Source organism: Eptesicus fuscus, chromosome 21 (assembly GCF_027574615.1).
Source record: "Eptesicus fuscus isolate TK198812 chromosome 21, DD_ASM_mEF_20220401, whole genome shotgun sequence".
Taxonomy (NCBI): Eukaryota; Metazoa; Chordata; class Mammalia; order Chiroptera; family Vespertilionidae; genus Eptesicus; species Eptesicus fuscus.
This window is the reverse complement of record NC_072493.1, coordinates 2,718,113-2,741,500: the sequence shown is the minus strand read 5'-3', so window position 1 is coordinate 2,741,500 and position 23,388 is coordinate 2,718,113. Positions and strand designations below refer to the sequence as shown.

At 42.3% G+C, this 23,388-nt stretch overlaps 2 protein-coding genes across 3 annotated transcripts in view; one reads left to right on the top strand and one right to left on the bottom strand.

The window, feature by feature from the left end:
- The window catches only part of RPGRIP1L (RPGRIP1 like), a 78,991-nt gene extending 69,833 nt beyond the window's left edge, over positions 1–9,158 (bottom strand). The window contains exons 1-4 of the mRNA XM_054711004.1: positions 9,111–9,158; positions 8,454–8,545; positions 6,716–6,863; positions 3,328–3,626 (exon numbers count right to left, since the gene is read on the bottom strand). Of these exons, the coding sequence (XP_054566979.1) occupies positions 3,328–3,626; positions 6,716–6,863; positions 8,454–8,538 (532 nt within the window). The 5' untranslated portion in view covers positions 8,539–8,545; positions 9,111–9,158. The remainder of the gene's footprint in view (positions 1–3,327; positions 3,627–6,715; positions 6,864–8,453; positions 8,546–9,110) is intronic.
- A 2,220-nt stretch (positions 9,159–11,378) lies between these two features.
- Positions 11,379–23,388, top strand: part of FTO (FTO alpha-ketoglutarate dependent dioxygenase) — a 297,600-nt gene continuing 285,590 nt past the window's right edge. For both annotated transcript variants that reach the window (XM_028126963.2, XM_028126962.2), the window contains exon 1: positions 11,379–11,450. In XM_028126963.2, coding sequence (XP_027982764.2) covers positions 11,406–11,450 — 45 coding nt within the window. In that variant the 5' untranslated portion in view covers positions 11,379–11,405. The remainder of the gene's footprint in view (positions 11,451–23,388) is intronic.

Genomic DNA, 23,388 nt, shown 5'->3' with positions numbered 1-23,388 from the left:
GCAGCAAGTATAGCCCATTTAACAAATTCTACTAAGAAAAACAAATTACCTAGAAATAATTTAATTCAACCTAGATTTAAAACTCCTGAAATAATTTCTGAAAGACCCAAAGTCTTCAATTCAGGTCTGTGCAATAAACTGAAGTATGAAAGCAAAGGTTTACAAAACATGACTTTTAAAAAATAGTTTTGATGTTTCCTGTACTTTTGTTTATTCCACCTCAATGATAAAGTCCATATATAAACAAAGGTAATTCGAGGAGAGATAATCAATAGGATTCCTCTAAATAAAACATTTTGCTGATGCACTTAAAATACAATTGCACAATAGTTATATGCAATTTTATAAGCCTGTTAAAAGTGAAACATACTTTTAATTACATGAATTAGTTTACACTTAGAGAATAATTAAATTATTAGAGTTTAAGGTAATAAAATATGAAACAGAATTAAATAATTAGAGTTTAAGGTGGATAAAATATGACACGGGATTAAATTATAAGAGTTTAAGGTAGATAAATTATGACAATTTAGCTTTTAATGGTGCATAGTCCCAGGTACAATGGTACAGAAAAAATTGTCTCTTTAGCAATGTTTACTTTTAAAAATGAGAATTTTAATTAGAAAAACAGCACTATTATTTGCTATTTCCAAAATTTTCACCATCTTTTGCTGTAGTCTAGACTAAAAAACAGAAAAGGCTCTGCCTAAAATATTAAAATAGTTTACTGTGTTAAAATTTGCCAAATATATTACTTTGGCAGTAATGCTAATTCTTAAGCATTTCCTACATCAATCATGGAAAAACTAAACATCATTAGTAGAATTAAAACAAAACAAAACACAATTTAGCCCATTTGGTGTGGCTCAATGGTTGAGCATTGGTCTATGAACCAGGAGATCACACACAGTTCAATTCCCGGTCAGGGCACATGCCAGGGTTTGGGGCTTGATCCTCAGTAGGGATGTGCAGGAGGAAGCCAATCTATGATTCGCTCTCATCATTGATGTTTCTATCTCTCTGTCCCTCTCTCTTTCTCTCTTTGAAATCAATTAAAAAATATTTAAAAACAAAACAAAAAAGCCTATTTATACTCAAAATATTTCTTAAAACTATGATTTCATGGTGAGTTGCCAATGGTTATCTTTTAAAACACATACACGTCATGAAAATCTTTGTTCTTCACAATAAGAATTGTTTCTACATTACAGTGATCACACTTGAAGCGGCATTTTCATCCTTTATCCTGACCTGGCATAAGTAGAAAATAATATTTGTACAGCAGCTTGGGGATAAGGCCCATGGGGCCAGAGAGGGTCTGGGGTTCTCACCCCGCCACCCCGGGCTGCACTGTCTCTGACAAGTCTGGCCTGATCCCAGCCTCAAAGGTGGTCTTGAAGAGTCTGATAAGGTTACGGTGGTATCAACCTTGATAATGATGCTTCAAGTACACTCAGGAAGGTAGTGGTTAAGAAAGGATTCATCGCTATGTAATGCTCTGGGCAGCTTCTATGTCTTGGACTCTATAACAAACAGTGAAAGAGATCTGAATTACTGAGTATAAACACAAGGAGAAATTCAAGCGATGTAGTCATATTTTCAAAAGACTGCTGCTCTGTGGCTTTTTTTTCCTATAGGGAGAAACTCCCACCAAATTCTTCTATGTATACAGCACTTCATAGCACTAGATTAGCTTGCTGCGTTAATCTAAACTTGGGGCGTCGTGTTAGTTGGAAAGACCTTGCTGACCTCAGAGATCAGCTTGCCCAGCAATGGTCACAGGTTCAGAAAGGATAAGTGACTTTTAAGAAAAATACATATTTTTATTGATTTCAGAGAGGAAGGAAGAGGGAGAGAGAAACACTGATGATGAGAATCATTGATCGGCTGCCCCCTGACCAGGAATTACACTGTGACCTCCTGGTTCACAGGCCGATACTCAACCACTGAGCCACACCGTCCAGGGGAGGATAAGTGACTTTTAAAAGGTGAAATCTATTATTGTAGGGACATATTTTTTTATGTCCCTACCACCTCCTAGCCCTACTTCTAATCAGGTGTTATCGCCCCATTTTACAGATGGGGAAGATGAGGCCCTGAGAGGTCAAGTGCGCTCATCCATGTAGGAAGTTAAGGAGTGGCAGAATGTATTGTCTGGTTTATGGTTCATCATGACCACTTGGTTATACTGAGTCTACGGCCAATCTCACAGAGCAAGGGGCAGGCTTGCGCTTTCATCCTGCAGCTGCCTCCTGCCTGTGAGGAGCCTTCCCGACTTCAAAGGCGCTCTGTCTAGGGAACAGAGTGTTAACATTTCTGCTTGAAGAAAAAATAGAACAAATTTTTCTCCCATTCTGTTCACATGGTGTTTTTTTCTTTCTCAATGAATTGAAATGCAAGTTTTACATCATTTTTTTATGTCCCTAAAAATGTTTGGTCTTTATGTGAAGTGTATTCCAAATGAAGATCAATTAGAGCTAACATTTTATTTCCTTTCCTAGTAGCTGAAATTAAAAATGTGTTACCTAAAATAGTTACTGACTTTTTGCTTCATCATAAATACATTTGTCTGTGGGTGGAGAGAATTGGGATTTTATGAGAAATCTTTAGTTTTTTTCTATAATGAGTCTTGTCTATGCAATTGAATTGCTTTGTAACCTGGGTAAGGTTTAGGTGGTTTATTTTCAAAATTAAAAAAGTGATTGTCCTATGATCCTTTTTGGAGACGGAAGAGACGCTTATGGGGTAATTCACTTGCTTATATCCTTTTATTTTACAGGTAAAGACAACTCAAGTTCAGGACTCATCCAAAGTCACCAGATAAAAAGTGGAGGAGCAAGAACCCAACTTTCAAAACCCTCAGCTATGTGCACATTCCACTGCCATGCTACCTCTACACAACGAGAAAGATTTACACAATTCTGCAGATTTTATAGGAGGTCTTTCGATAAAGAACTTAACTGTGATCATATTTAGGCAAACTAGCTGGTTTTCCCATTTGCCTGTGTCGATGTGATTTGCTCCTATAATTAAAAAAACACACTAAACTGAACTCATATTTCACGTAGTTTCACACATGTCTCATACCAGTTAGAATGAATAGTTATGTTCAATGTTTACTAAACAAATTTGAGTGTGATCTAGGGATTCTTAAATAAAATAATCTTCATATTAATATTAATTTTTTAAATCAAATACAGGTCCAAAAATGATATTTACCTTTCTAAAGAAACTTAGGGACATGAATAATACAGAAATAAAGCTGTGTGTGTGCAAAATGATCTATTGAAAGATGTCAGCTGGGGATGTGTGGAAGCTGTGTTTTACCTTTCCTGGGGCAGTCCTGGGCGCCTGCGCTTTCACTCGCTTTCCTACGCCCAGTGTTGACGCGAGACTGCACGTAGCTGTAAGGAGCTTGCCTGCCACCCTGGACCTGAAGTTGCTGTTTGGCTGAAATTAGTCTGTTTTTGAGGGCTTCGTTCTGTCTTTCAAGCTCGTGAACTTTCTCCTGCAGCTGCTCAATCATTTCTTCCAATTCCACATCTCGTCCCAGCCGCTTGGGGCCGCCACCAACCCGCTCACATCTTTTCTTGTCATTAACTAGCCGTATTAACTTGGTGGCCATTCTAGGGAAATAATAAAAAGATGAAAAGGAATGTGAGAAGTCAGCATAAAATGCATTCTGTTGAAAGGAACATAATCACTGTGAAGACTTCAGTGCAGAACCTGAATAATAAATTTCAGGTTTTGATGTAACTATTACTGCCTGTGAAGAATCCTTTGATGATAATTGAAACCACTGGGCAACAATCTGCTTTATAGCACTGACAAATAACAGTTTCCTAAGGCTTATCATTTAAGGTTAGTAAAGAGAGGACACATATTTACTCCATATGTTCCTCAAATGCAATTTTTAACGCATGACCTTATGTAGGAATGCTGTATGCACTTAACTGTAGCTACAGATTGTGGATGTGGCGGGTTATATCTGCAAGCCACAGCAAGTTAAAACTCTTGGAAACTGTGTTAAGGCTATGCAGCATTTATGTGATATATTGTTTTCAGTTTCTCTAGGATTAAGATGTACTACAAATATAAAAGTGTTAGAAAGCAGAGATACACACCTATAAAAAGCACAATGAAAAATTCAAAAGAAACCAAAATGTGCCATTAAATGTTACTTAGTGCTCAAGAGACATGCATGTTTAAGGGTAGAAAATAATTAGATACAAAAAGTATTATTTTAATGCTACCTTTGGGTTTAGGCATAAATTGTGCTTTTGACATCTCAGGAGTTTATACCTTTGATTCTTTTAAGTTTTGATAAAAACTGGTTAGACAGAACAAAAGACAGAAAGGGCACATGGGGGTGATGTAATATACACGTACAGAAAACATGCCTGACAGTGAATGGAAAAATCTTGGCAGGACAAGAAAGAAAAGGTGGCTTTGATGAGAGACACAAGTTCAAGACTTTACAAAATTGGTCGCACATCTTCAATAGCTGACTCTAGTTTATAGTGAATCTATTTTTATAAAGACCCAGACAGGAGATTGAAAATAAAAACTCACTTCATTTTTCTTTACATGGGGTTTGCTTTATTTTAGCATGGTTATGGACAGAAGCTTTTACTTAAGAGAACAAAAGTGAAATAAAAAAAAATCCTTAATAGCTTTGGGATGTCCTAGAACAACCTTTTTTTGCCCTGAGCGGAGTCCTCTGGAACAGCGGTGGTAATACACGTCTATCTACACTTCTGGCTTCTCGGCCTACAGCATGTGGCACAGGGAGAGCTATGCATAACATAATCAGTTAAGATTGTTTTCTCTTTCCCTCGAGGCACATCCATTAAACATGCTTTATAAGGGATCCAGGATAATAAAAACCAAGATCCAAGAGTACCACAAACCCCCTAGTGAAATAATCAATGGATTAGTTCCTTTCCACCGAATCCAGAGAATGATATATCATTGGGAAATCGGGGCAGATATCCTAGCCTGATAGAGCCACAAACCTTCCCAGCCCTTGGAGGAGTTAGGGTCCCGAGCCCCACCCAATGCTCATCCCTGGAAATGTGGCAGCCATCTCCGCGAGGTGCCAACCTAGACAGCTGAGTTTCCTGTTAGAGACCGAGAGATAGGCTACATTCAAAAGAGAGGCAGGTTTAATCCGAAAAAGCCGACAACATCTACAGGAAAAGAAATGACCGCACTTTTTAAGGCAAGAGCACATCTATAGAGCGGCTTTCAGTTCTTTCAGTCCTTTCTCCAGTAACAGCAGTAATTTCCATTGGTTTGATGATCTGATGATGTTAATGAACCATACGTGATCAGGTCAAGTTTGAGTACTATGTGAAAAGGTGGCTTATCAAATCTACAGTTATCCTAGAGTGACACTTACTCTATCGTAAGAATACATGTAAAGGCCATTTTACCTAGGTATCTAGGTAGTGTCAGGGGTGTGACATTGGGAGGAATGTAGAGCTTTGGGTCAGAGCGGTCAACAGATCATTACTCTCGGGTCTGAGTAAAATAAAATCCCAGGAGGTTAATGGCTTGAACATACCATACGCTAGTGGCAGGGAGATAAATAGAACACATGCGTACAACTTGACTCCCAGCCCAGTCCTTTTTCCATTAAACTACATGGCTCATTATTAAGTTGTTTTATATTTTCTGGCTAGGACAAATTACTAATGAGGTCAAGGTTGTGAATTCAATTCTTTTACTGACCAATTACGCTTAGAAAGAAAAAGAATTGTTTAGTGGTGAGAGACCACATTCCTCATCCTGACAGGCGGACATGTGTGTGTTACTGGCCAGAAAAGGAATCAGGCAAGTGGGTCACATGTCCTGAAAGCAGACATCACCACGACTCGAAGTCAAAGCCCGGCACACAGCAGCCCGGGGGCATCACAGCAAAGCCCACGGAGTAGACACTGCGCTAGAGTCACCTCTTTAGAGTCAATTCCAAACAGACAGAAACCCATCTTCTTTCCTGGCTGTCCTACCTTTTCATTTAACCTACAACGTGAGTAGGAACACAGACCTGTTCCTGCTTCTAGAAGTGAAAGCACTTTTTGTTTTGAACGCCACCCATTCAGAAGAGAGTCATCGTGTTTCTGAACAAGAGAGAATGAAGGAACATCTACTCGTAAGAAATCATCTGTGCAGACATTTCTGCATGCAAATCAGAAGTGACCATCTTTCTTCAGAAACGGCTGAGTCTCTGATCAATATAGACTCTAGACTAACTCAAGCAAAGTTAAATGTGTTCCAGATACTGAAGTGATGTTTTCATTAGTAAACCCTAAAGTTTAAAAACACATGCATTTTAACAAGTTAAAATAGCTAATTACTTTTTAAAACTTTCATTTTAAAATCAAGACGTTTAAAAAACCAGATGCTCTGGCCATTTGCTTATTAAACTATAAATATGAAACCCGGAGTTATTTATAGATATGATACACGCATGGCACACTTAGCTAATAGCTCTCCCTTTCAAATAGCAACTTCGGGCATAATAAACACTTATAATCTTCTTGGTTTATTCTTATAGTTTTTAAGAGTTTCCATTTTTAAAAAATTGTATTTATTTACAACCTGCCTGGCTACAAAAAGGATTTAAGGTGGAGTTTTCAATTAAGTTTATAAAAAAGCAAATCCTCCAAAACTTTACAGTCAGGAAAAAGAGCTCAAAGCTTTTTATCATAACCTTTTAATTTTATCCTCTTGCTTGCGGGCATGCTGCTTAAGTAAAATGTTCTCATCGTGCAAACGCAAAAATCTGTCTTCCAGTTCCTCACGACTGATCCGGGACACGATGACCTGGTGAGACTTCATCGTCCGTGTTGCTGAAGTTTCTGCAAAAATGCCAAGATCATTCATAGTGGGATCACTTAAACTAGTCTCTAAAAATGATAACTGTTGATATTAATATGAGATCTGATGCACTCATCTCAGATTTTTCCCTTTGTGACCCACAATTAAGACTGCTTTTGAAAATATTATAGCATTGTTCACATCACTGATTGGAGGTCAGAATAAAAACCTTTGCTATTAATACTTTATATGCAATATTGAAGGATCAGAACAATAATAATATCCACTCAAAAAAGGATTCAAATAACCATTCTTTAAGATGTAAGCTGGAACTCTGATTCAATAAAGGATTTTTGACTTATATACTGAATGTTGAAAAAACTAAACTAGAAGTTTTTTGTTATTTTACAAAGAGTTATTACAATAATCTGGTGAACATAACATGATCAAAATATTTTTCTGAGCCACGGGTATTGGGTTATAAAAAATAAACTATATAAAATTTGAAAGACAAAAAAGAAATCCTTCACAAATTATTTATAATCTATCTTAAATATTTTTAAAGAACTTTTATACCTTTCAGCATGTGTATATGATATTTTTTACATATGCTTAAGTTTGGTACTTTCCATATCACTGTGAAGTCGGTCGATTTTCAGCAATCCTCCAAAAGAAACAAAGAACAAATGGACAAAGATTAAAGCCCTCTGGTGGGTAACTGAGAGCAAGAATTGAATTAGGGTATGAAGTCCCAATAAAGAGCTTTGCACACTTAAAATTTATTTGTATTTGAATCTCTGACACTCTGCCAAAAATCTAAAGCAAAGCTTATACATGTTTTACTTTTAACAATGAAAACTGTATAATCAAATTTATCTTTTTCAATGAACAATGTCTTGACCTCCTTTTGGTGGTGGTTCAAGGTGACCACTGACACTCTTCCGACGAACAGGTGTATGAACATGCCTTCGTGGAATGTATTTGATGTCACAGCTTCTCGGGACAAATGCAGTGGTATGACTGCGTGGCTGACACACCGTCCGCACAAAGAAAAACACAGCCCGACGTTCCTTAAAGCTATGCTTTCATTTCTTAATCTGAAAGTGCTTTTTAGCTCTACAGCAACCACTCAGATATAAAAGGATAAAGAAAACGTTCAATGTGTATTAATTTGATAAATCAGAGTCAATATCATGTGGGTAAACAAACCATTTTGAGATACTCTACTTGAAAGACAAAACATTTTTAAATATGGCATTTCCTCCCATATAAAACGTAAATGTAAAGAAACATTTTAATGGCGAATGTGATTTAAGCCAGGCAATTCGGGTTGGAGGCTTGATACTCTCTGTAGTTTCTACTGATGTGTGGAATTTTAAAAAGATGATTTATAACAATTCTTTATCAGAACAGAGGGGGATTTTACATTTTCTATGAGCTGTTGATAATTGATGCATGCAGTAAAATACCATATGTTGTTCTAAACACTCCATCCTCTCGTTTAGTCCAATCAAGAGCTATATAGTTACTTAAATGGCTTGGTTTGTATAAATATCAAAAATACTTTAAATTAAAAGTAAAGAAGTTACTGATCAAAGTTCATAACTGTAATAAATAACAGCTGGCCGTACCTTGTAACCCTCCCACGCCAAAGAGGTTCAGACCTATATCTTTCACAGGCAGGTCTCCTGCAGTCTCATCAGTTGGACCAGACATGGCCTATCTGTGGAGAAAAAGAAAATTCAAATAAAATCTTTCCAAGTTATAACATTAACTATGCAATGGAATGAACCAAATAAAATGAATAAGGCACTAGAACTTCAATGGACATCTTATTGCCCACATGTGCAGCCTGAAGAAGATGAAAGCTTCCCTTTTAAAAGTAATACTACATTGAATCATGGAGACAGTGTTCCTTTCAACAGTCTATTTCCTGTAGTTTGCTTAGGAAATGAGGTCAGATTATCATTCTTCCTTCTCCCATCTTCTTATTCCTCTATCTGAAACAAAAACAAACTCTCCTAAATTTAGAAACACCTCCTCTCCACCCCTCTTCCCCTTCCCTGTCCCCAAAAGAAAGCAGATATCTTGGAAAACACTCAAGTCAGGAACTTGATTCAAATGGTTGTTCTATTACTTGGTAGCTGGTCAAGTCACCTAACCTTGATGAGTTTCAGCCCCTTAACTTAAAAAACGGAAAAAAATAATACCTATCTCACCGAGTTATGCTGAGGGTGAGATGGCAAATTAAAAGCATTTAGCACATTTGCCTGGGATGACAATATTACCTGAATGTTAATGTTCAGCTTGCTGCGCAAATGCATGGGTAGTTCCAAGTTTTGCAAAAGAGGTTTCATAAATTCACCAACTGGGTTGGTTTTAGTTGTGTCCTGTTTTTGTTGCCACGAGGCCCAGGTCCCAGGGCTTCCTCCTTTAGCATACAGGCTGTCCAGCCAATTCTGGCATTTTTTTAGTTTCTATTCTTTACAGAGATGCACCACATGGCTTAGTTTTGTATGTGGATGTGAGTGATCCATGCCATGTCTAGTATGCTTATATTTTCATTTCAATCTACCCTGAAAGCCGAATGTGAACTGTCAATGGAGATGCCCTAAGGTAGAGGTTCTCAATCTCTACAATGTATTCTCAGAGGCTGGCCCAGGGTTGGCACATAGCAGACATACGCTAAATAGTTGTAATGAACGGTGTTCGTGGAGCGTCAGGGTGTGTGGACCCAGACGTGGTTGACAGAATCTTCTCTGCTTATGTGTATACGCAATATCTTTCAGCGGGAGGGTTCCTAACTTTGGTAATAACTGACCAAAGGCTGAGAACCTCTGCATTTTGCTCTGACATAAACAGCTAACAGACGTTTGCCTGGGTGGGCATCTAGTTCTCTTGCAGACAGTGCTACGGAAAAGGTCAATCTTAGGAACCAGATTATCCAGAAGTTTAAACCCAGGATATTTGTAAAAAGGGTACCTTTTCCATGATAGAGTTATGGAGGCTTTTATAAGAATAAGGATGATGATGGTGTTAGCATTTATTGAGTGCTTCCTAAGATGTGCTGGGCACTCTTCAAAGCGCTCTGCTTATACAAGTTAAAGATCTCCCACTATCCTTGTGAGATTGTTACGTAAATGATTCCCACTTTGCAAATGAAGACATGGGGACACGGCTTAGGTAACCTGTCCAAGATGGCACGCATCTAAGAAGTAACTGTCTAGTCACTTCTTTGATTGTCACCACTGGGAAGAGGGAGTGACCTCTGACTGGCATCTAGAGGTCAGAGATGCTAACCTTCCTGCAGTGCACAGGGAATCACAAGTATCTGGCCCCACAGGCTACGGAGGTTGAGGAACCCTGTGCAGTGCGGCCAGGCCTCCCCACCACCCTCTCAGGCTGGCCCTCCTTGCTCACTATGCTCCTCTCACACTGTTGTCCTTCAGGTTCCCCAAATCCAGGTACCCTGGCCTTGCTCAAGGCCTTTGCTGACTCGTTATCCTTTGGGGCTCAGCTCCAACCACTTCCCCATGCTAAGATGCCTCTCCCTCCCAACTCAGTCACTGTTTATTTCTGTTCCCGCAGTCATCTCTGTCTGAAATTGTTTTATTTGTTACTAGTTCATTTCTAGTTCGTCTTCACTAAGAAAGTACGAACGAGCATCTTGAGGCAGGTATCTACAGTTGGCCTGGCACAAAGTGGGCACCACCACGAATATTTCTTGAATGAATAAATGACTACCTGGCACTGAGACTAACATGGTAAACAAAGTCCCCGCCTTTATGCAGGTAACAGGCTATGGGATAACAAGGCGATAACATGGCCTGTAAATAAACAATAGGCCACTGGGGAGGCTTACGGGTGTACCAAGCAACTCCACACCCAGGTCATCTAAGCGAACTGTGTAGGACCTGCTTGAAGAAGGGCTTGGATAAGCACTGCAATTCTCAACAACGGCCCTCAGCGAGGGTTTAGGTCTGGGCTGCACATTTTCAAACCGGGGCTGGGCGTGGGGGCAATGGGCGGGGTGTGGTTCAGGCCTTGACGATGCGGGGGTTTCTCGTACTAGGCTCTTTTTCACGCGAGCAGAACTCCGGGGCCTTCTCCAGGCCGTGGAGCAGAACCCAAGACCCCGGCCCGCGCTGCAGGTAGGGAGTCAGCCACCTCCATCGTCCTCTCCACCCCCAGAGTACTCACCGCCACACTCTCCCCGCGGCTAGCTAACCGTTGCTATAGCGCCGACGGCGTGTCACACCGCCCGCCGAGAGAAGCATGGGAAAAACATGGCAGGCCCCATTGCCTCCTGGGAAATGTAGTTTTCCTGGGGCTCCATCCCCGCCAGTTCTCAGGACCTCGAACTACACTAGCCCAGCTGTGGGACCTGGGAAATTCTAGTGCTCTAGATCCCTAGGCCCTCGCGGTGCCGCCGCGGTGCAGCCTGGGAGTGGTAGTTCCCGTGGTTCTGGGGTAGCATGGTGGCGAACGGGAGCAGGACGCCGAGAGAACTACAAGCTGGAGGCGGGGACCCGAGCGAGGGAATGTACAATCCTGGCGGTGGCGGAGAAGGTTGTAGCGGCAGCATGAAGCGAACCCCGACTGCCGAGGAACGGGAACGCGAAGCTAAGGTATGTGGGGCCCTCCGGAGTCTGGGATCTTTCGTGTACTTGGAGCGAGGGGCAGGGAACCGGAGGGACTTGGTTGGAGGGCGAGCAGACGCGTAGTCTGAAGCCAAGGCTTGAAAGGGCCTTGTCAGCAAGGAAACCAGAGACATAGGGGGTTATACGTTCGTCCAGGCCTAGTCCTATTGGATCAGCTCACAAACGGGAGACATCCGTTTAGTTGTTCTGCACCTAACTCCTCGGGTAAATCTGTAGCTACTCTTGTGCCTCAGTTTACCGAACTCTCAGATGACTGTGCTGGTACCCGCTGTGCCTTTCTCTCTGGTAATAATTTCTGAGGAGTGAGGTCAGATATGTTTATTTGGAACCGTTTTCTCAGTGGCCCACTGATATGTTCCGTTTTCAGCATAGCAGATAGCAACATTTAACTACAATTCTGTTACCTACTTTTGGAGTTCATGCTGTTTCATGGGATGAAAATAATAATAGCAATAGCAGTTTTTAAAATGGCATTTATCACATGTCAGGCTTGCATTGAGTTCATACTGTTTATATTATTTCATATTCTTACCGCAGCAGATTGCAAGATAGATATTTATACAGATGGAGTATCAACAATCCTGCTTTACAGATGAAGACTTGAGTTCCAGAAGAATTGAGTGTTTTCCTTTCTCTCATCCCCCAAATCAAGTTCTGTTTATTTGTCTAAACATATTGGTAATCTGTCCACCATTTTCCCATCTCCACCTTGGCCCAAGCTATCACCACCTCTAATGGACCGTTACAGTCGTCTCCTTATTTGTATGCACTCACTCTATACCCTTCTTCCCCACCTCCCACACAATCCGCGTCTTCTCCACCCTGCAGATCTAATCATTAATCATGTTCATGTACCCCCTCTCTCCTCTGCCAGCCACCTCTTTCAAATCTTCCATGACTTTCCGTTGCTCTTCAGATTAACACAAAACTTCACATGGCCTTCCTGGTCTGGACCCTACTTGCTTCTACAGCCTCATTGGACATGACACTCTCCTTGCTCTTTGCCCATCAGTCTTCTTAAACGTCCCTCTTCTGTTACCGAGCTCAAGCTCGAGAAGTAGTTGCCACTGGGTAGTTTTATTTCCTTGCAGCAAGTAAAGGGAAAGGGGTTCACATTCAAATCTGTCTCCCAGCAGGGTGGCTTCACCAGTGCTTGGATCCAGATTTGGATCATTAACTTGTTGATTCCTTCTCTGCATCAGATCAGATTGCGTTCCTGTCAGACTCATTGGTTACAGCTGCATCTGCCGAATACTGTGCTGTATTTTAACACTTAGCAAGAAGAGCACTTAGTAAGAACCACCCAGACCTTGAGACACTTGTCCTATCTAAGAATTCCCCCTGAGATTTAAAATTTTTTTTTTATTCCTCATTCTTGAGGGAGCGGGGATGAAGATCATACTTCTGTAACTGCTTCTTGCTGAACATGAACAGAGGGAGTCTTTGAGTTAGAGGAGTGAGATTCTCTGGCTGCCTGATCTTATGGAAGTCTGGGGGTCCCCTAGATTTCTGGGATTCCTGAGAACAGGAGTGCATAAAGAGACAGAAAGTAGGAAAAAAACCATTAGGAGTAAGAGCAGACTTACTGGACGTCTAGTATCTTGTAGCAGCTTGAAGTCAGACAGGGGTTCGCAGGAGTACGATGGATTTGGTACCTTGTTCTCACTGGCTAGAATAGCAGGCTTCACTCAAGAGTGATGTATTTAGGAAACTACATTGTATAGGGCAGTGGTCGGCAAACTCATTAGTCAACAGAGCCAAATATCAACAGTACAACGATTGAAATTTCTTTTGAGAGCCGAAAACTGACTCTGCGCATGGGCCATGAAGTTTCAATCGCACTGTATATGCGCGCCCACACGTGGTATTTTTTGGAAGAGCCACACTCAAGGGGCCAAAGAGCCGCATGTGGCTTGCGAGCCGCAGTTTGCCAACCACTGGTATAGGGTAAGAGAAGAATGAGTTGTTAATAATACCAAATGAGGACCGGACCCCGCTGGGCTCAGTTGATCTTGCGGGGATCCTGAGTTCCAGGTTTTTAAGGATACCCAGTTCCCTGGATTATGTAAGCGTAGATTAGTGTCTGTTGGTGTGGGCAAAATCATGTCAGCATTTTAATTTATTTTTTAAAAATTTTATTGTTTAAAGTATTACAAATAGTAGTACATATGTCTCCTTTTCTCCCCTATTGACTTCCCCCCAGCCTCCCCTACCCCCAGGGACATGCCCTCGCCCCCCCCCCCCACCAGTGTCTTGCATCCATTGGTTATGCTTATATGCATGCATACAAGTCCTTCCGTTGATCTCTTACCCCCCTCCCCATATTTATTTAAGTTTTCAGGTACCTGTACTAATTGACTAACATATTAGAAGTAAGGGGGTCCCAGAAAAGGGAGAAACCAAGTTATGTTGGGGAGGGTCGATTTTATGGAGTTCCTCCTGCCAACCCCCAAATTGTGTCCACAATTGAAACGACTCCAGCAATTATACTAGTAAGTCCTCGTCCTCTTTTTAACATCACTGGAAAGGCAGTTCCTCTGGCTTGACAGCCCTGGCTCCATTTTAGAAGTGGCTCCATTGTATAATTGTTTATATTTTCCCTCTTTTGATCAAGATCTTTCCTTGAAAGCAGTGATCAGAAAATAGCACTGATCAGTTATTAAAATCATCACTGGCCCTCTATTATCAGGTGACTCATTTTGAGTATTGCGTGCCATTGTCAGTCCCTGAGGCCAGGAGGGCTCATTCCTGGTATATCATGTCCCATGTGGAAAGGACAAGTAGTTTGTTCTTTCCTTCGGAGCCTTAGGCCACATTTGAGCAGCAAGCGCACCAGAACACAGGAACCCTGCTTTGTCATCATGTTTCTTTAAGAGCAGGGCCTGGATTATATTTAGTTCTAACTTTATCTTGTCGGAGGGGTTTTATCCAAGTACAAGAAGTATTAACCACAGGGCAACCCCCACCTTGCTTAACTAGAATGTTTTCAAGAGCAATACTCTTGTCTCATACTGCTGTGGTGATCATTGTAATACCTGGCCAAGGAAAAGTATTCTTAAAAATCTTCTGTAGTTTCTTACATGTAAACTAGAGGCCCGGTGCACAAAATTCATGCATGGGTAGGGTCACTAGATCTGGTTGGCGATCAGGGCCAATAGGGGCCTTCTGGCTGCTGGCCGGGGCCTTCCTTTGTTCCGTGTTGCCCCCTGGTGGTCAGCACACGTCATAATGAGCCATTGAACTCATGATCGAACTCCCGAGAGGACAATTTGCTTATTAGGCATATATATATATATATATATATATATATATATATATATCCATCCATCCTATCTAATAATAGATAAATTACCATCACTCCACTATGCCCATGATTGGGCGGCGGGAGGCTGGGGGGCAGGACTCGGGGTGGCCTATCCGGCCATTGAGAGGCACGGATCTGCTGCCACTGAGGGGGGCTACCCTGCTGTTGAGAGGCGCAGGGGGTGGGACTCCTGCCCCCTGCGCCTCTCAACGGCCAGATCCGTGGCCGCTGAGGGGGCCTGCCGTGGACACCCAGCTGTGCCTCTCAACGGCAGGGTAGCCAGGTGTCCGCGGCAGCCCCCCTCAGAGGCCATTGAGAGGCGCAGGGGGCGGGAGTCCCGCCCCCTGCGCCTCTCAACAGCAGGGTAGCCCCCCTCAGCGGCTGTGGACCATCAAAAGCGGGGGAGCTCCGGCACCAGGCTTTTCAGAAGCCTCCGCCGAGCCAGAGGCTTCTGAAAGGCCTGGTGCACCAGCGGACAGGCACCCAGCTCCACCGCGAAAAGCGAAAGAGTGTAGGGGACCCTACACGTGCATGATTCAATCATGCACTGGGCCTCTAGTATATATATATATATATTTACAGTCCTTAGTGATCATTTCAAAACATTGATCAACATTTTTCAGAGGAGTGTCTTTATAACATTGGGCTATACAAAATAAAGATTTTTAATAGCAAAATTTTTTATAATAACAAAGTTCAGTTCAGTTTGAATAGTAGATCTAAATCAAGAACAATACCCAAGGGCCATCAGCTGAAGACATTGAATAACCAGGAGGTGCTGGTGGGTGCTGTGTTGAATCATTTGGCTTGTGCTAAGTCTGGCACCTTCATTGGCACTGACATCACCAGGTGATAAGCATCCAGGAGTTAATGCTTTTAGATTTAGTCACACATGGACTAGCTCAGAGTCCCTGAAGTTTTGTATGTTAGAGTTTTCTTCACGAATCTCTCTGAAGATGAAGCATCTGTGTACAAACATTTTTGTCACAGCATCAGAGTAGAACCATAGTCCGTGACAAAAGACTTAAAAAAGGTCGTGGTTAGAGGTCATAGACCCACATCTGAAGATCCCTCCTCTGTGAGCCTTCTGCACTGTATACACACCTCCTGCATTGTGCACGGCCCTTCCGTAACTTACATTTATCTTTCTGTTTTTGTCCTACCTTATGTCTCCTCATTTTGAAACAATCATTTTGTTCTAGGACAAAATTATTTTTCCTTTTTCTTTCTTTACCAATAAAACCTATGTCCTTTATACTCTTCCTTATCTAAAGACATTCTCCTAACACCCATGTAACAGACACATCGACTGGTTGCCTCCCACACCAGGGGCAGGAGTGAACCCTCAACCTGGTATGTGCTCTTGACCAGGAATTGAGCCCAAAACCCTGTGGTGCATGGGCCGGCACTCTAGCCACTTAGAAACACTGGCCAGGAGCTTATTGACTTCTCTGTTAAAAAAGTGAATTTATATGTGGTCCTTCTAGAAGGTTCTAACTTCCAATGATGTTAACCTTCCCATTAAAAAATAAATAAATAAGTAATACAAACAAAAAACCATTCTCCTTTCCTTCAACAAGAGTGTATCTCTATTTCTCATACCATCTTCTAATGAGGGGATATGAGAAATAGATGAAAGGTTCAGCATCATTTATTTGAGAATGTTTCCTGTGTGATTTAACATACCCAATAGGCCTGATTATTTTAATTTCCTGCTTTTATCAAGAGAGAAAACAAGTCCTTGAGGTGTTTCTGGGATTCTTCTTACAGACTCCAAAAGTCCTAAAAATATCAAGGTCAAGAAAATGACTTTCCAAGAAAACAAAATGACTCTCCTTAAATTTGGTATCTTCGGAAGTTGGGCAAACATATCAAAAGTTTTAAAACAAATTTCCAAATGAAGTCATAGATAAAAATACTTAAAAGTTACTCACTTAATCAAAGTGACAATCAAATAGTTTGCCCCATCTACGGAAAGGAAAAGAGTTGTTAAAACAAAATTGTAGTTTTCCCAATATTGAGAAAATTCAGTGTACATAGGCAATTAAAGACCTGATGATAACGAGTATACCTTTGTCGTCTTTTATAACTTCTTATTCAGAGCATACGAATAATATAGAATAACATTAAGTTTTGGCTTAACCAAGTACACTATTGAAATGAAAGCTTAATTTAAAAGAAGTCAGTTTTAGCCCGCTAAATCCATAAAAGGCAAATTCTTCCTATTTTTTTAAATTCTGAAGTTTTAACCCTTGGAAAACTTAATTTTAGTGACAACCAAGAATCAAATTTGTCTAACCCTTAAAACCTTAATTTTTGAGACAACCAAAAAGCAAATCTACACTAATAAAAGAGAAATATGCAAATTGACCATCACTTTGTGACACCAACCAGCCAATCAGGAGTGAGTATTCCAATTAACGCAACAAAGATGGCGGTGGCCCCGCCCCCAAGCCGCTCCAGGCCTCTGGGCAGCATGCATGCAGGCGCGGAGTGGCCGGGCAGGGTGGGACACCTGCTATGAGAAGGGGGGTGGAGGGAGCTACAGGAGTGGTGCTCTGGCTGGAGAGAAGACTGAAGGCTCCGGCCGGAGTGAAGATGGAAGGCGGCGGCCAGAGCGAAGGCCTGGGTCCTGGGTCCCGGAGGAAAACCGGTGCCGGCAGCCAGGGGAAGGAAGGCCTATTGCTTGAATCTTCGTGCAATGGGCTTCTAGTTGGTGAATAATTTTATAACCTCTAGAAAGATAGGTACTCTGGCTGCATTCTTAGAAACATGTATTTCCTTAATCTAGCTACAAATACCTTTAGTTTCTCCATATTAATAAGCCAAAAGTAGGTAACAAAGATAGTCATCAACTTATTTTTGTAAACCCCAATAGAATAAAAAACAACTTACATCAGTTTTCATATAAAATAATGTCCTAGACCATGTAACCCTGAAAACGATGTTATAGTTTTTAATTTAGATAAACATTTCATTAAGTCAGATAAACAGAGCTCTTTTTAGAAAAACCTAATATTAATAATTTCCTCTGGAGGTAGACAAACATACACACATATAGACAGACAAAACCAGAGACCTGAAAGCTTCATTTTAAAATTCCTTTAGCCATCAGACAGGTATGGGGAAAAAACACCCCTTTAATGTCTATGTGTTAATCACATCTAGCGGCTGGCTCTCAATCCAGGCAAAACAAACTTCACATGCCACTGACGTTACCAAGAGAACCTCTCAAAAGCCTTTATCCCTACGACAATCAAAAGGGGAAATCCCCAAACCAAATGAGCCCCACGAGGACTCAGAAACCAGGAAAGTCTCTGGGGCCCTCGGTCTATTCTGGACAGTGCGCCCCAAGAGACTGCATTTGGGCTCAAATCTGAGTTCCCCATAGTGGGCACCTTTACCTATTAGAGGCCCAATGCATGAAAATTCATGCAAGAGTAGGCCTTCCCCTGGCTGCCCGCAGGCACCCGGGACCCGGGCTGGCTTCCCCCTGGCACCGGCTTCCTCAGGAAGGACGTCCGGAATGACCACCTGAAGGATGTCCGGTCTAATTAGCATATTACCCTTTTATTATTATAGATAAGACAGACAAGGCGAATGCAAACGTACGCACAAAGACCAAAATCCAACTCAAATGGGACAGAGACCAAATGGTGGAGATGATTCCATAACCTCTAGGCCTCTGAGAACACTCTCAGCGGCCCAGGGGTTCGCGGACACCAGCTGAGCAGACCAGAAATGTTCACCGAGGATGGCTAGGATTGCCCCACAGGGGTTTTCTCAACCCTCCAGAGTTAGACCTAGGTCAGGCCCTGAATCCGGAGTCCTGGAGACCGTTCCTGCCCAACCAACCTGAAACCGAGTGTGCGCCTGAGCCGAAACTCTCCGTCCGCCAGCCCTGTGCCCACATGGGACTAGCACACGAGTCACAGCCCGTGTGGACTGCTCGCCTTTCCTCCTAAGCGCTCAGTGAAACAGGCTCGGGGGCCACTCCACCTCGCTGTGCAGGCAGGCCAGGCACCCCGTAGTGATCGGCACCGAGTGCGAGTCTCCTCCTAGGCCGCAGGTCTGTGCAGTGGAAACGAGGGCCAGTGAGCCCGGGCAAGCTGCCACTGCTGAGAGCCCCATCTGAGTTTAGGAGAGCCCCATCTGAATTTAGGAGAGCCCCACATTTGTTACTGAACTCAAGGGGTTCGGAGCTCTGGGTGTCCGATTAAAGGCGAGATGTGGTTGTTAGGCAGTTCAGTGCAGCAAGTAAAAGAGATGGGATTCCCATCCAAAGCTCTGTCTTTCAGAAGGGAGGTGTAGCCATTGCCATATACTCTGGTCAAGTACACGTTGGTTTCTTCTTTGCATGGAGTTGGATTCTGGTTCCAGGTCATGCTCACCTGGTTCCAGGCACATCTGCAAAATACCATGCCACCTTTTGACATTGAGCAAGAATCACATTTAGTAGGAACCGCCCAGACCTTGAGACCCTTGACCTCGCTAACATTTCCTGGGCTTCATCTTGCCCCCGGCCTTTACACAATGCTCTGTGTTGCCCACTCTGTATTCGGCCAATATTGGAAGTGAGGACCGGTGGTAAATAAAGCAGACACAGTTCTTGGTGTCGGAACGTAGAGTCCCACAAGTGAGCTTGTCTAAGGAGAATACCTGTAAGGATTTCAAATGTAAACTGTTTTAGAATGACCTGACTTACAGGTTTCACCAGGCCCCTGCAGTTTCCATGCCTGAACACGCATGTGAGATGCACCGTGTGCTGTGATGGGTTTGCAGTGGGAGGATCCTTCACTCCTGGTCTGTGTACATCAGGGCAGGGAAACGCGTGGCACCCAAGGGCATTGTGCATGGTGTCTGTCTCCCCTTTGGGGTTTACGTTTCCAGTCCCTCCTTTATTCTGTAAGGAGGTAATGAGCACCTGTTAATGCGCCCTGTCAGACTGGGGTTATGATTGTGCTGTTATCACTGTCCTCTCTTTGTTGTCATCACCGCCTATCTGGCCCCCCTAGGTGTTTGGCCTACTTTCCGACCATTCATTCTGTAAGCTAGTATTGAGTGTCTGAGAGGGCAGACTTAGTCAGGCTTCCGCTGACTCCTCTCTCATGGGGTACTAGTTAAGTACCACCCTTGGGGGATTAAGAAAAAGGTCACTCAAACCATTGTGTTCTGAGGTTCAGATGAGGACCTTGGTTAAGTGCCGAGTGGTGTACTCAGTACTGGGGACACCTGGGTAATACTGTAGTTTTGGTCCCATGATATTGGCTGCCTTTCTGTGGAAGGTAGGTGACCAAGCAAATACCAAGAGTAGAGTGGTGAGTGTTACAATGGGAACAGGACATGGCAGCAAGGAGGATCAAATGTGGTCTAGAGGTCATGGAATTCCCTCCAGAACCTGTTTAAAAGTATATCCTTGCCTGGCTGGTGTGGCTCAGTGGACTGAGCGTTGTCCCATGCACAAGAGGCCATGAGTTTGATTCCCGATCAGGGCACATGCCCAGGTTGTGCGCTGGATCCTCAATAGGGGGTGTGCAAGAGACAGCTGAAGTTTCTCTCTCATCGATGTTTCTATCTCTCCCTTTCTCTCTAAAAAGTCAATGAAAACATATTTTAAAAAAGTATATCCTATGAGAGGCCTAGAACTCCTTTAGAGGTTGTTCAGAAATGTTAGAACTGTTTCTTAATCATGGAATGAAAATTGTGGATGTTGAATTACAAGTTAGCCTCTTATGCTGGCTTGGGTAGGAAGATTTAAAAAAAATATTGAAAATAGAAATAGTTTACATTTATTAAAAAGGTTATACACCTAATAGGAACATAATAATTTTAAGTAATGTATAGTTTTTTTCAGTAAAGGAATACATCCAGAATAGTTAAACTTGCTGTTTCAAATAAAAAATCATTAATAAAGTCTTCTGTTTTTTGGCTACAGCTGCCTTCACATCATTTAACAAGATAAATGTTGTTAGGTTTAATGAGTTTTAAAAATAATAACTCAGTAAAAGGAAGTTTGCTATTTATGTATGTACTCACTGTGGGTATTTTTTACCTCAAATTTTTAATTTTATTTTTTGTATTTTGGCCTTTTAGTGAGGTCCTGAGAAGGTTCTTTTGGTCTCTTCCTCTACGCTGGATTATTCTGGATTATTTCACCAATTTGTCTGATGGTAATTTAGGAAACTAAATCTAGGGCATTTTTGATGATGGGCCAATGATCAGGGGACTTAAGAAAATTAAAACTTGGCCTGACATATTCTACTCTGTTCCCTCCCCCCCAATTTTATCTTGATCTTTTTCTTGACATCTCTTTCAAGGTGTGGGTCAGGCTTTAATCACCATTTAGTAGTTTTGATTGTCTCTTATCGACAGAAGGGTTAATTTGTTACTAGTTTCCAAATCACTTTAAATACCTTCATTAAAAATTAATTAAACTAATGAGTAACAGTAAGTTCTTGTTACTTTCTATGATTTCCAGATCTTTCTTTTTTTTAAATATATATATTTTTTATTGATTTCAGAGAGGAAGGGAGAGAGAGAGAGACCGAGATAGAAACATCAATGATGAGAGAGTATCATTAACTGGCTGCCTCTTGCACGCCCCCTACTGGGGAGGAGCCTGCAACCTGGGCATGTGCTTTGTCTGGATTTGAACCTGGGACCCTTCAGTCTGCAGGCCGATGCTCTATGCACTGAGCCACACCAGGTAGGGCTAGATCTCTTAACAATCTTCTTGTTGGTTTTGAACACGAAATTTGCCATTGGGGAAAGTCTTAGACACTTAACACATTTAACACTCAGGCACTTGAAACGACCCTGGGGTTCGTTGAAGTCAGCATGTCTCTTTAATCCTTCCATCGCTCCAGTGTACTTGGTCAGTGTCTCGCGCAGAAAAGACATTTATCCGTTGAAGAAAGATGGAATGGTTGAGAGCCTCCAGCGTCTGATACATGTTACATGTTAACTCCTGGTAGCATCTCACTGGCTCCCTGGATCAGAGGATTTATTGTGGCTGTGTGTAGCTTCCAGACCGTATGCTTCAAGCAAGTAGGGACCATATCTTTTTGGTTTTGATCTTCACCATTCTGTCCCCAGCACTTAGATTAACGTTGTGCCAGGCCCAGAGTCAACCTTCCATATTCATCAAGTGAATGAATGATGAGCATCACCTGTTATTTGTCATTAGGTTTTGTATTAGTGCGAGATGTTCCTGCACCTGAAAGGAATAATGGAAACTGGTTAAATACGGGTTCTCAACGACTTCACATACCATATCAATACCGTATCAATACCGTATTCATTTTGAGACACATGCGTTAACTGGTTCTCTTTCAAATTTAAATGGCTAGTTTCCCCTTCAGGTTTAGTGTACTTTGTTGTTGTTAGTTTATTATGGTAGATTTCTTGGCAAACTTCCATTTAAAGGGTGACTTTGTAACTTCTGGAAGGGAAGACCTTTATAGTAGACATGGTACTTTTGGAACCTTAAAATAAGGCACTGTTTAGAGGAGAAATTAGACTTCTGTTAACGCCATTCACTCAAACCTTACGTTATATAAACCGATTCTTTAGTATTTTACAGAATGTTTTCACCAGTTGATTTTCCGATGCAAGCCGGGAGGGCTCCTGGGGACAGTTGGGCTGGGTCAGGGCGCATTAAGGAGACTAGGATTTGCGTAGGTAGGAACTTGCATCCAAACATTTGTCCTTGGCGCAGTGTTTCTGCTCAAGGCCCACGCACGTCTGAAAGCCGAACCTCGCGTCGGGGCTGTGGGCTTGCATTTCTGTTTATGCTACACGCATCTGTCCCGTTGCCATGCCCATCAGTTAAGCGCCTGTAGTTTTGGAAATGAAACGACCTGCCTGCAGAGCGATCAGGCCTTCCTCTGTGTCGAGGAACTGCCACGTGGATAAGTGGCAGTGGAGACCTTTACGGCCGGTAGAAACCAAATAGAAAACTCGGCGTGGAGGACCAAATTAGGTTGCATCTGGTCTCAAGAGGAGCTCCATCGCCAGGGCACGAGTATGTTCCTAACTGCTTGTGATCAGAACATTCAGAGCTCTGATTTCTGCGTTAGCCCTACGCCTGCCCTTGGCCACCTTCCTTTAGTGGGGGGCTCATCCGAGGCCGAGCCTCAAGGGCCGGCATTTCTCCAATAATAATACAGAGTGGGCTGATGTGGCACCCTTCGCTCCCTCCGCGGAACTGGGCATGAGTAACGTCTGGAGGCCGTACGCATATGGATTTTCTGTTTCTGAGTGCAGCGTCCATTATCTGCCTTTTCCAGTTGGCCATGTTTTGAAATAGAGATGGAAAATTTTGCTGATGAATTATTTTTTATTTATTTATTTTTTTACTGTCAGCATGAACGTTCTGCGTTGTTTTGCTTGAGAATAGCACCCGACAAACAAATGCCAACATTCCAGCGTACGTGAACTCTGGCCCGCTGACATGTCACTCTTGTTGTTTAGGTAAATAGCGAGCCGTGTTTCGCCGAATCAGCAGCCAGTATGCTGCGAGCGATTTCTGCGTTAGTCACAGTATTGGCTGGTGACACTATTAATGAGACAATAATTGGGACCTCGTAGTCATTGTTCTCA